Here is a 14,254-nt window from a genome sequence, read left to right as displayed (position 1 = left end):
GTTCACAATGACATCAAATAGAACAGAACTGTGCTTTGAAATGTGAGTGCACGTCAGAGGGGTCAGCTCATATTTGCCGTTCTGATGGTGCATATATGTATGAAACTTCACAAAAACCACATGAAGGAGAACAGGGAAGTAGAAATGTGTACAAGAAGTGATGAAAAGGAAGAAAGCAACGTGCAATGTGTGTCTTTCAGTCTCCGTAACAATATAGAATATTTGTAGAGGCTCCAAGCGCATGGTGTTACAGTTCTAGTAAATAATATTTATACATAATACACACACGATGAGGTTAACACTTGTTTATTGTTCATTTTGTCCATTAAATGTGAAAAACTGGGGGAAGCAAAGACACACGGAAGGTCTCAGTGTAGTCAGTTTCCATGGCAACGCCGCGGTGTAAAAAGGCTTGTTGGCCTTCACTGTGCCTGTGGTGTATAACATTCATAACTGGCTGGGGTTAATGCATTGGCAGTCTGCAATCACAACATCACACCGGCACATCCATCACCCGCATGTCACGATAATGCTGTTTGAAGTGATGCTCAATTTATTTACATGGTGCTACACGATTGTCCGTCTCTCTCTCTCTCTCTCTTTCTCAAATTAAAGTGATTGATTGACAGGAGGGAGCGTCTCTCAGGATCCTGCTCATTCCTTTGATTATTGCTGCCATTAATTTCATCCAGACCATAGAGCACGAGTCCCCCCCACCCCCCCTCCCCCCACGAGTCACATTTGTCGCCGTTATTACCCGGCGAAAAGAATCGGGCCGTGTTTCCAGAGTGTGATTGAGCAGCCTGTGAGTTTAAGACAACTCACTGTCAGGCTAACAATAACATCCACTTCTCTCTTCTTTCTTTTATTCCAGAAAGGTTAACAAGTGCTACCGTGGTCGATCTTGCCCGATAATTGTTCACTGCAGGCAAGTACAACTGTTTGAACGTTGTGACAGTGGCTGTGCTGATGAATTGAGATGGAGAGAGTGTGTGTGTGTGTGTGTGTGTGTGTTGGAGAGGAAAGGCTGTTTATTTAAACCCATTTTCTCTCTCCGCGGATTCACTGAAGCTACTATTTACTCCACTGGCTGCGTCACGCAGCCTAAGACTCTTCCATTTCCCATTTGGTCGAGTTAGTTATCCGACCTTGATTGGTTTGCTTTAAACACCAGGTATCCGTCTGACCACTTTTAATAGTCACATCCTGTTAAGTCATGCATGGGGCCAGGCGGTCCACTCTCCCTCTGAGGGCGCCACACAGAATGAGTGTCTCGCACTGGATTAATGAAGCAGTGGTGCTCAGGCCGCTCTCCTGTTTTATTGGCCTTGCCTTTATTAGAGAGATGTGCACGCCTTGTTTGCAATTAACATGCAGAGCCGTTGAATGGCCGGCGGGCACAAAGGGAGGCTTTTCATAAGACTATCTCTGGAGTAATGGAAAAGCAAGGCTCTCCAAAAGCTGTTCTCGAACCGCTCCTGGCCTCTCAACCTCTCCTCTGCTCCTGAGGTGCATGCATTTAAAAGCCTTTGTCCCCAGTGTGCCTCAGAAACCATCCCCCCCTCTCTCTCTCCCCCCTCCGGTAGCCGAGCAAGTCTCAAGACCACACATGCTCTCGTATGCAAAGATTTTAAACACATCAAATATTCAGATCTCCTCAGGTACTTCCATAAAGGTACTCAGGATTATTATCACTTAGCGCTATTTTCTCTGTGATTTCAGGGGTTTTTAAGCAGACGTGTGTGTGTGTACGGATACACACACACACACGCACAGTCTAATTTGTGTTTAAATGTGCCGCACCATCACTCAGCAAATGTAAATGAGCAATTTGTTTCCTTAAAAGAAAAACACTCGTACGATTAAAGCGTTATAGATTCACTCTGCAACCTTAATTCTCTTTCTCTCTCGCCCTCTCTGCAGTGATGGAGCTGGTAGGAGTGGGACTTACATTCTGATTGACATGGTCCTCAATAGGATGGCTAAAGGTAACGATCAATGGCTTCCCTTTCACTCTGTCTGCTTGCGTTGAAGTGTTGCCCTGGCAACGCTAAATCCTCTCATTTTCCAGAGGGTCTTGGAGATGCATTAGAGGCTGACTCTTTTCTGAGGCCTGGAAAGGCAGCGATGACAGAGAGCGAGAAATGAAGGGAAAAGTGTGGAGAGAGGGGAGAGAGGGGCGGGGAGGGGGGAGGACAAAGAGAAACAGAGGAAATGAAAAAGAAATGTACACACAAACCTTAGTAATTATCTGTTTAAGTCACCGTCACGCCATATTGACCTGCATCACAATTGCTACATGAATTTAGATAGGACATGCATGGAAATGAAATGTTTAAAGAGGAAAATACATCCCAGTGGTTTGTATCAATATTTAATATTTTATAGGGGCGTCTGTTTATTTTGTGATTGACTGATTTCTGACAATGCTAAGAAATGTCAAATTCTCTGCACAATTGTGTTGATTTGGATCACAAACAGAGATAAACAGAGTCAAATAAAGCAAATCCTAACTATAAAAAGATTGTTCAGAAGGTGTTTGAATGCACAGAGAACAAAAATGTTTTAAAGCAGTGCTTCTCAAAGTGTGGGCGTTGCCCACTGGTGGGCCTTTGTGGTATTGCATGTGTGTGTCAGACTGAGTTAAGAAAACAGGGAAACACAGAAAATCTTTTGTTCTGGGGGGGAAAAATGAAAATAAATAAAGTAAAATATGATGTCTGACTGTAATGTAATGATACATATGAGAGGCTGCTCTTCGAGGGCAACCTCTGGTTTGAAGATATCAAAAATAAACTTAATTTCTACATTAACAAATCAGAAATGAATTGGAGTTTGAAAAGCAACTTATTTACGTACAAAAATATTGCGCTTTCCCCTTTAACTCTTTGAGATCTGCCACTTATTCATGGCTACTCTTACATGGGAGCTGGGTTCTATACCAAAGGCTGAAAGGCTGCCATACGTCATTCATAGTTTAGCCTGCCCCGCTGCTCTTTGCACTGTGACCTCTGCACTTTGCCCTCTACTCTCTGCACACACACGCACCCTCCTCCTCCTCATGCGATCCAGCCCAGGACAGATAAGACTGATGCCTCCTCATGGAAGTTCATGTAGTTCAGAGACGAATGCAGCGGAGGAAAAGTGCCACCCAGTCTCCTTTTAACCTTTTGTTTCCTGCTTCAAAACCAAAATGTATGAAATGGACATAATCTCACTCTCAAAAGCTTTTTTTTCCTGTGGTTGGAGAGACTCTCTTCAGCTTAACGTTGGAATCCAGCCCTCCTGAGACATGAAAGTCTCAAACACTAGGGTACTTTGAGTACTAAGTCCAGCTGCATTAAATCCCCTTGTTTCCTCTCTCTCTCGTTCTCTTTCACCCTCACACTTACATACATTTTTTTTTACTTTCGCACTATTGCACTTTGCTTCCTTTTCCCTGCTTCACTTTCAAAAACATCTTGAGAGTTCAGAGGCTTTTTTTCCCCTGTCTCTGTCTCACTGTCGCTGTGTGCTGCGTTTCTCTCATGTCCTTCCTTGAAATCCATAAATCTGAGAGTAGGGGGAAAATTTCCAGATTAATGTCGGCCAAAAAAAAAACAACTGAACCCAAACACCGATCGCTGATCACTGCTGAAACCAATCAACTGTTGCATGGGTTAATCGGCAGCATGGCTGCTGAAAAGGCTGTAAATCATTTTAGTTCTTTTGTTGAGACTCTGAAACACACACTCACACAACCATTGAGATGTTATTGTATCAGAAAGCTCTTAACAGACTTTATAATTGGACATCATCTAAACCAATTCTTCAACAGGATTTTCACAGAGAAGCCAGCACTGGCTATTTTATAAAAAACAAATTCTGAAAGCATTATTGCACATTTCCCAGACCCCAAAAATATCTTCTTGCATATTTTATCGAGAAACAGTCTGTGGCTCTCGTCCAAGTCTTTCGAGGGATGAATGTAATAATTTTCAATCGCTGCACTGTTCCAAAGGGAGCCCGGTATAAAGAGAGATTGACAGATGTGAGCTGGATTACTCTGCTGCTTTGAACTCAGTCCAATTTTTGGTCTGTTGCAGGTGCTAAAGAGATTGATATTGCCGCTACCCTGGAGCACTTGAGAGACCAGAGAGCTGGCATGGTCCAGACAAAGGTAAGGTCCCCGGCTTTGAGTTAGAGAGGTGGGGGGGAGGTGGGAGACAGAAGAGGAGGGGGAGGGAATGAGGAGGAGGGGCTGCAGTCATTCAAACAGATGATTGTCTTCTTCGTGTGCACAGGATCGGGGGGGGAAATGATGTGGTCATTTATTATGGCTTCAGGTTTAGAGCAACGTTGTCACTTTTCCCAGATTTAGAGTGATTTTACAAACTCGGACATGATCTTTTATTACAGAAACAGCAGCAATTTTAGATTTTACACATGATGTTCATCTCCAACACCATTGATTTTTCAACTGGAGTGGGACACCCTGGTGGGTCGTGTAAGTACTGCAGGTGGGCTGCAAGGGAATAAACAACGTGTTAGTGTTTTGTTGTTCAGTTTTGCTTCAAATAGTCATATTATTAACAAAAGTTCATGTTCATGTTCATGTTCATGCGGGTGAACAAATGATTGATGATATATAGAGTGGTTTCTTTTTGTAAGCCTAACTTAGAAAAACTCATCTCGCTATTTGCAACTTTAAGTAAATTCAACTAAATCTCAGTAGTAGATATAAAATCAAGACTATTAGTTACATTTTCTCGCAATTCATAGATTGTATAGATATGCAAAGGTCCGATTCAAAGTAAAAATTATATTTTTGGCCTGTTTATGAAATAAATTACACATCACTTTGGGTTTTGATGAGCCATAGATGATTTTCAGATTTTAAAATGGTCCACCACACTCTTATTTTAAGGAATTCCTCACGTCTGAGAAGCAGTTTGGCATTTATTTTATTTTTTTTTGCTTGAATAATTATTACTCAGCTATTAAAGACGCACATTTCTTTAGCTTACAAATCCTTTCCATCAGGTTATAAATGTTACCTGTACAACACTGAGGGATTGGACGCATTTGAAGTCGTCTGTGAAACCCAGACGACTTCAAATGCATTAATCTCCACACTGAACATCACAGTGGTCCGTCCACCTCGCGCCATTTTACAAAAGCATTTCCTCTCAGACACTTATTCAAATAATAGGAAGGAAGTGGAGTTTTCTGTCTCTTGAAATTGGAAGGAACAACACTAATAATAATAATATCGATGATAATAATAATAATAATAACAGTAATAATAATAAAGGCAAACCTCATGCAGCGATGGGTGATAATATTTATGGAAGCTGCCTGCTAAGAGACTCCAGTGTTCCTGAATGGTTCATTAGTGCTGCTTTTTCGTCTCGGTTTTGTTCATCTCAGAAAAAGCTTTTCAAGCGCTCTCTCTTTCCCTCTTTCTGTTTCTGACAAGTCTAAGTGAAGTTATACTGAAATATTGTTAATTACACTTTGTTCCATGCTGTGTCTGCACTGACTGTAGACGGTCGAAATGTGGATTTGTGGAGGTTCTGAGAATTGGACAACCAGTCGCATCTTTACCCCACTTTATTTTTGGAGCTTGCAAACATAAGAGAGAGGGAGAATTTATTTCCCTTTCTTTTTCCTGGTTACTGCTTTTGACAGACATAATGCACTGATGACAGCATGGTTGGCCCTATTTATTTTTAGTTTATTTTGTCTTACGAGCATTCATCACTGATCACTAAGGCAGAGATTGATCTCCCCCCAGTGGTGTGAATGTGAACAGCAAAGCACTCATAAAACTTGACTTTAAAATGGATCTTTCTTTATTTTTTTTACTCACAGAACTTGAAAGGCCAACTTGGGATTAGATATGGGCACACTGAGCTGCAGTGCAGATGTAGATGGATGCACTTGCATGTTGTTGTTTTTTCTCCCCTTCTTCTAGCTGCATCACAACATCAGAATACACATAAAAATAGAAAATGCTCCAGATCGTCTCCACTGCATAGCGAAAGACAGAGCCACCAGTGACTCCTCCATATTGATTGAGCCTATCCTCAGGCCAGACTATGGCAGCCTGTGTGTTGACACATCTAAAGACTGTTCCCTCCAAACTCCTACGTAGCATTTTCTCTCTGCAAGGACCCCGTGGCCTGCAGCCTTGGGAGAGGAGACACATACAAAAACATACCAGGTCCATGGGGCAAACATCAATCGGCTCCTTTTGCGTTACTCGGGGGAAAACTATGAGTCAGATTCACAAATAAATGCACATGCACACACAGACACAGGCCTCGATTCAAAAGCTCCATTTTAAGACACACCTGGACGGATCAATGGCAGCGCGGGGTGTACGTGTGCACCTGGAGATGAAAGCTCACTGAGTGCCTCACCTCCACCTCCAGTCTGTGGTCACACATATCATCAGCAGGGTCAGGAGAGATGGAAGAGGGGGAAAAAAAAAGAAGGGAAGAGGCGGCAGCTGCCAATCATTCTGTAATAGCATGCCTCAGCCATTACACTCACTGAAACTTTCTCCCTCCATCTCTCTCTCTGCATCTTTTCCTCCTCTTCCTCCTCCTCCTCAGGAGCAGTTTGAGTTTGCGCTGACAGCCGTGGCAGAGGAGGTGAATGCCATCCTGAAAGCTCTTCCACAGTGAAGGCATCGGCTCCCCACCACCACCTCCACCGCTGCCGCTGCCGCCCGCCGCCACCACATTTTTTTTCCGTGCTCGCTGAGCAACAGTTTTCTTCTGCCCACTCAAGACTGACATCTCTCCCTGCCCTTCCTTCTCCTCGCTCTGTTTCCCTCTCTCCCTTTTCCACTGTCTCTGCCTCCTCTTCACCCTCTATATATACTGCGTACCTATGAATGTCGTGCCAGATATCTCAAATGGATCTATATTTGCAAAACCTGCCTCAGAGTACGTTCTGTCGATCTGAGACCTGTGTGGTTTAAAGGGAAGATTTCGGATGTAGAAACTTAGATCAGCGCTCCTACTGTGAGCCGTTCTGCCAGTTTGATCCCTGCTCTTCTACAACTGTGATGTTGTTCCTGAACATACTGTTCTATAGTGCCACTGATGAGCTGTTTAAACGTGATGTCAAATGAGCTATCTATAATCTCTACTATTGGCACATTTAAAACATACTGCAGTGGGGAATGCAAATATCTTATTTATTTAGTCTACGACATATTAAATTGAATCAAAAATAAGTGAAAACCGCAAAATTGTCATCCCCTCTTTGCAGCTCCCCACTGCAGTACTTTTAGAATGAATGATGATGTGTAAAATAACTTAGAAAGTTATTGCCTGTAAAAAAAAAAATCACCAGATTGTACAGAATGTATCCCCTCAATGTATTGGATACAAATAACATTTTTTTTGGAAAATGTTTCTTCTCCTCTGTGATCTGAACTACTATATACTCAGCATCACATGTCTAGATGTTAAAGTGCGTGTGTGTGTGTGTGTATTGTTGTATTTCAGGTCCAGACGTCCCACGACTGGCTGATAAGAAAATAAAAAAAAATTAAAAATACCATAATTTTTTCATCATTATCATCACAAACATATCAGGTGCTTATATTTAAGAAAAAAAAAATGTTTTCGCTCATTTTGCGCCATGAATTGTTACATGAACATCTCTGTTAATATTAAATGTGAAAACAAGATAGTTATTCCTTCTACTTAGAGATACTAATAGGAGTGCAATAGATTTAAGCAGAACTTATGCTGTAGTTGTTGCTGAACTTGTTCGTCCCTCCATCGCTGGTATATTGTGATATTTTGTGCAACATAACAGATTATTCCCATCAGTGTATAGATGATAATGAAATACTATGAATCTCTATATAGTGCTATCTGATGCATATATATATATATATATATATATATATATATATATATATATATATATACATACATATATAAATATATAAACTGAGACTCAATGAGAACTCTATATTTTGTGTGAAAAGTATCATTCAGATTGATAATAAATCCAAACAGATTATACTACTCGGGTGTCTGGTGTTATTTCTGATGCCCTCGCTCTCTCTCATACACACACACACACACACACACACACACACAGAGGAGAGAGCAGGCTGCTTTCACAGAGAAAGGCATTTGATTGAATTCTTAGTAAAGTCACAAAGAAAAGCAGTATCATGCTCCCGGCGGGCTTATATCTGGGAGAGACTCGCAGGTTTGTACAGATGAAATGTTTGGTTCAGCAGCTCCGTCAGTGGAGAAAGTGGCTGGGATTTGAAATAAAATCAGTCATGTATTTCAGCCACTGAAGAGGCGGCTCCAGAGGCCGGAGCCCAGTTTAATCAGGATCTGCTGAAGGATGTGATGGTCACTATATAGGGCTATATATATATGCAGGGAGTCCTTAAAAATGTTGATAATTTTGTGTATTTATATTAATATATTCGTTTAGTTTGCACTTTTAGGGATATTTTAAATCTCACTACCAACATACTTTTATGGGGCAACTGTATTTTATAATTAAGTTAATTTTAGGCATTTCATAATATACATTTTTTGCAACTTCTTGCATTTTTACATGAATGCAGCATAAAATAGAGCAACAAAAATGACTCATTTATCTCAGCAAAGACATAATTGAGTCATCAATCAAAGGATCTCACAGTATTATGTAGCTGTATGTGTTTACATATGTCATTTGCATGGCTCTCATTCACTTTTTATTAAATACGTCCCATTTACAAGTAACTATGGGATATTAATTGTGATAATTGTTGATAAATACATTATGTATGTGCTCACATTACCAGACATTGTGTCGTCAATTATTTATTAAAGCGTAGTGTGGCTCACTATTACAAATCACTGCAATTCATGACTCATTAATTACTAATAACTTCATCATCAATGTATTGGCAATTCATTTTAAAGTGGTACAGAAATAATAGTGTCACTGTTGTCCATATGTCAGCTAGTGCACGACATGAATATCACTGTATATCAAGTGAGACTTGATAGTGACAGTGTGTCTCTCGCAGAAGGTGAAATATGGATTTGAGAGAAAGCATCATGAGGATTGTGGTTCCATAAGACCTAGAGGTGCACATGTGTGTGTATATGTAGAATGTATAATTTCTAAATTTGTGCATAAGCCTCTCATGTGAATTCACAGTGGAGTGTGTGTACGTGCTGCCCACTGACATGTCCTTCTCTCCCCTGACAGTTCTAATAGCCGTGAATGAGGCTTCATGCACTTCCTGGGGTCTCATTTGCATAAGATTTGCTGATGAGCTGCCACCACTAACCAGCAACACCAAACCAAAGCCTTATTAATATTCTCCTATTCAGGTTGTAAAGCACACAGACCTAATCAGCTTAGAAATGACTGTATGGAAAGTATAATTATGCATGTTTAATTGCTTATCATCTGATGGTTACAAGTTTATTAGAAAATGTATTCATGGCGGTTGCTTCCTGAGGTATCGGCTGTGCTGTAATACCACATGATATCCTGTCAGCTCCCATTTGGGAGGATTAATGCATTGTGGAAAAAAGTCACAAAATTGAGCACGGTGTGTGTTTCCTCTTTTGGATGCTTGGTTTAACTCAGAGTGATTTTTAATTTAGGTAATTCTAAATTACTGATCAAGCTCCGATAGGTCTCTGAGTGAGATCTGTCAAAATCAGCATATCTCATTGTCGTTGACGAGTCCCAGCAGCTGATCACAGGAATATAAATGACTCACAGAAAACCTGCCAGGGATTTCAAAATTTCTGTAGCATGAAAACCAAAAGTGAAAAGTCGTGCACATGAAATAAGGAGAATTGTATGGTAAAGCCATCTCAAGGCTAATGAATGAGTCAGCCCTGGAAGAAGCAGATTAAGACACACACACAGCGTAGTTCCCTCGAAGGGGCCTTCACGCTGCCAAGAACGTCGAGTGGGCCTTTTCAGCCACGGACCTCAGTGAGTCTCACAGCTCCTGCCCACTCTTTGATGATCTCTCTATGGTTTATTGTGATCGCTGTTGGCTCTCGAGCCTTCTGACACACTTGTAAATTCATGCCGTCTTGTCAGGAAACATCTCAAGTCCAGCCAGGAGCTCCTCGTCTTTGGAGCAATGACTCCCAAACAGGAGACCTTGTAACTCAGCCAGGGCTGCAGTTGTCATGGGGAACGTGGAAAGGTTACGAGAGAACTTTGACCAAAAAAAGAGTAAATGAGAATATCTGCTCAGAAGTAATGTATTGTACACATACATATCTTTATGGCTCTGATTTATCTCAGTCTCACAAAGAACTTTATATATGTGCCCGTTTAATATAACGTCTAATAATGTCGGCAGATGTTTTTTTGAGGAGATTGTTATCTATTATTTATGTTTCCGTAGAGACAATTAAGCATGACATCAGGATCTCAAAATGATTTACGTGTGATGGACAACTAGAGCTGTCCAGTGCAGGTGCTGGGAGAACAAGCTCTGACAGTCACCCCTATTTTTCCACACATTTACATCCTGTTATGAAAAAACAAAAATCAGCATGGCTCTGGATGAAATGCCACATACTAGAAATACTAATAAGTAGATTTCAAAAGGGAGTTCTGAAACCATTGGTACTGGCCAAAATCACAAGATTCCACCCTCTACCTGCAAATCAGCCACTCCTAACCACACCCACTCTTAACCACACCCCTAAGTTATATAAGCCCTGAAGCACTTTGACCTCTGTTTTTCCTGCCATTTTGAAGAACAAAGGCTCTGCTCTGTGAGTTAAAATGTACCCTTTTTTCATGTTTCTCTGTTATAATATCCCTTGAATGTTCATGCTGTTTTATCCTTCCGTCATATGCAGATTTATAATATGCCTTTATCTGAAGAACCATCTGTCATCTATCCTCTACAATAAACTGTTGAAACGACTTTCTGGATCCAGTGTTTAAATGTAAACACCACATTAGGCGTTCAGTGAGCCAGCAACACCAGTCTCCGTATAGTTTTAACAGGTGCAATGGACTGCCGCATGGTAAATCGTGTATGTTTAAGTCTTTATATGAAGATAATTCACCTCTGCTGTACTTTTTTTATTATAAAAATAATGTTAAACCTAACTGATGCATGGTATACTTTCGTAGCCAGAAAATAATCTTTCAGAGCTAGAAACATTGAACCTACTACTACATAAAATGTCAAACAGACTCTTAAAAGAGTCAATATAAGGCAAGACCCTTTTTGTTTTTGACCCTGAAACAAAAACAGAGGCAATGGTTGAAACTGCAAATCTTAAAGGTACAAATGCATATAAGATGTTGAACTTCTCCCACTGAGCTACAAACAATGCACTGCGTTTTCAGCAGAGTTTTGACCTCCTGTGCAAAGCTGATATTCATTTTCCTTTCCCTCCATTAATGTCATGGGTGGAATACACCCTCAAGATATTGTGCAAAACTCGACAAACACAGTTGATTTACCATTAAATCATGTTATGTCGAACTGCATTCATGCCCTCGACAGTAACTTAAATCAGATTTACATGTTTGCTGCTTTAAAAAAATAATTGCCGAATACATTAACAAGCAGCTGCTTCACTGATCTCATCACATTTTGGATCCAAGTCCTGAAGGTGCTTGATGCCTTAAAAAAAAAAAAGCACCTGCAGATCTTTCAATTTATGGATGATAACACACAACATGCCGACAAACATGTCATTTCCCTGTTGAGAGATCCTGGAGTGTTTGCTTGTTGGGGAAACTGTCTGGGATGCTTTCCAGGATTTTCCAAAGAGAAAAGCCTTGTTTTTCTTTGCTGGTGTTGTGGGGAGTGAATGGGGAGCAGATTGCAGAGGCTGTGCCTCTCATGTCTGTCCAAGGCCTTGATACCTTTGATCTTCTTAAGAAACAAACAAGCTTTTAAACTTGGCACTCCAGGCTAGTTGTCTCTCTTCCTCCTCTTGAGTCTCCGTGTTCATCGCAATCCTGATGCTGAGAAAATTGATATTGCCTGAATAGTCATGCGTACTCATGCTTATGCAGTGATTTGAGGTTTAAAATATGGACTCCCATCATGTTGTCACGAAAAATAGTTTTTTTTATTATTATTATTATTATTATTATTATTATTATTATTATTAAGCCTCGTCTTGGGGCCAAACTGAACTTTTTTCTATTTTTTTTAATCTTTCAAGAATAAAGTGATCATTATGAGAATAAAGTAATTGTTATTCTAGATAAATCTCAGCATTACGTGAAGTTACATTTTGATTTGGGCTTCACAAATTAATCTTTTTGCACACCAGCACCAGGACAGGAAATAATAAATGCATGTCACGGCACAGAGGACAGGAATCTGCTGTCCACCAACATCTGAAGGACAAGGGACACTTGTGAGGATGAGAATATTCACGTTCTTGCCAGAGAAGACAGACGGTTTTATAGAGGAGTGAAGGACGCCATCTATGTTAACCTGGAGAAGCCATCACAGAGGAAGTGGACTAAGATGCCAACCATCAGCAACCTAGAATGCTGCGCTGAGCTCCAAAAAGAATCCACAAGCACATAGACAACACTGAAGTCCAACACAATAGCAGACTGCCTTTCAGGTGACCCTAACGACCCTCGTTCACACCTTGTCTCGGGTGAAACCAAACAACCTGAAACTGGGAGGGGTGAACTATCTGCATTGTTCAACTTAACCACTCTCTAGACTGTCTTCAGCCTCGCAGGTTAAATTCTTCGTTCTTCCCACTAGTCAGAACTGAAGAAGTGTCTTGAATGAGAGGTGAAACGTATTCAACTCGAGCAAGTCCAGTCGCCCACAGCCAACTACTGAAGATTATAACCTGGGTGACTAAGAACCTTCACCGACACTCTGAAAGAAGAAGACTTGGCGGAAATCATCTGTTTTTTGGAGGAGGAAATGGCTGGTAGGGATCGACTGTAAGGTTACATCTGCTTTCTGTTGCCATTTAATTACAATTGTATTAAATGATTTAAAAAAATCTCATATTATGACTTTATTCTCAAAAGATTAAAAAAAAATCTCTTCAGTTTGGCCCTAATACTTAAAAAAGCAACATTAAAACATGTGAATTAACTGCATCTTCAAACCGTACAACAGTGTAAAACATGGGGATAAACAGTACAGTACCTTATCTTTGAACATGCTACACATCTCACAACCAAACGTTTGTTTCCTATTTTTTCCCTGATGTCTGATATAAAAAAGGAGGCAGTTTGACCTGCTGCTTTTCCAGAATTAACTAACTAACTGTTGCATTTCTGTTACCTGACTGAAGAAGCTAAATGGTTTAATGTGTATGTTGTTGTACATTATAACAGTTCTAGATGATTCACCACATATGTTTCACATCCATGACCTTTCTTAAAGGGTTAATGTGTTGGATTTTGGGACCGGGGTCTATCAACAGAAATTCAAATTAATATTTCATATTATGTTTTCATTCATTCATTATCACATGAACTGTTTTGTTTTCCTCACCACAGAAGCAGGCCCTCCTCCATGAAGTCTGCCATGTTCTACCACAATGTTTATTTGCACTACAGAAGTATAGAACTTAAACTCTAAATGCCATTAAATCCCACACACTGGACGTTTAAGTTAAAAATGATACAATCTCATTAGGTAAATCTGTAACTGTAAAAAATATGACTTTTTTTTTGTGTGACAAGAACGTTTGCTGCAAACCTCTCCACGTGTAGAACTGTAGACTCACATGTTCATGGTGCAGCTGAAAAGATATCGCAGTTGAGGTTGTAAAGTCAACATCTGGCTGAGAAGAAAAGGAAAAGCCTTCAATCAAGATACAAATCTCCTCTCATTGCCCCCTTGCTTCCTCCTCTCTGGTTATTAATGGGCTCACAGCAGCTACAATGACATTTTACACTGCTTCATCACTGTCCCATCATGCTTCTGGGGAAACACTGGCATTTGGCGGCGGTGTTTCCATCGCTGTCTGGGGCGGAGCTGACCAGCACGACTTCAATCCTGCTCGCTGTCACTCATCATAAGTGAGTTTATCAACACTCATCTAATCGCCACACTCCACAGGGACCTCCACCATTTGCATACCAAGATTGCTTTCTTTTCCTCGGCAGAGAATGCGCCTCTTTTGCATAATTATTAATGATAAAGAATCGGTGAACAAATGTGTCAGAAGGTATTAGCATCACATATACAACTAGATTCTAAAGGATCTGTTTAGCCGCGTGCTGAGAGGAGAGATGAGGG

The 14,254-nt window shown here is 40.6% G+C and overlaps 1 protein-coding gene across 2 annotated transcripts in view; it reads left to right on the top strand.

Annotated features, from left to right (window-relative positions):
• The window catches only part of ptprn2 (protein tyrosine phosphatase receptor type N2), a 127,486-nt gene extending 119,456 nt beyond the window's left edge, over positions 1-8,030 (top strand). For both annotated transcript variants that reach the window (XM_044023795.1, XM_044023789.1), the window contains exons 19-22: positions 875-928; positions 1,924-1,988; positions 4,086-4,159; positions 6,600-8,030. In XM_044023795.1, the coding sequence (XP_043879730.1) occupies positions 875-928; positions 1,924-1,988; positions 4,086-4,159; positions 6,600-6,671 (265 nt within the window). In that variant the 3' untranslated portion in view covers positions 6,672-8,030. The remainder of the gene's footprint in view (positions 1-874; positions 929-1,923; positions 1,989-4,085; positions 4,160-6,599) is intronic.
• The last annotated feature ends 6,224 nt before the right edge of the window (positions 8,031-14,254 follow it).

Source organism: Solea senegalensis, linkage group LG1 (assembly GCF_019176455.1).
Source record: "Solea senegalensis isolate Sse05_10M linkage group LG1, IFAPA_SoseM_1, whole genome shotgun sequence".
Lineage (NCBI taxonomy): Eukaryota > Metazoa > Chordata > Actinopteri > Pleuronectiformes > Soleidae > Solea > Solea senegalensis.
Note: the sequence above shows the minus strand (reverse complement) of the source record. Positions and strands in the feature narration are given on the sequence as shown.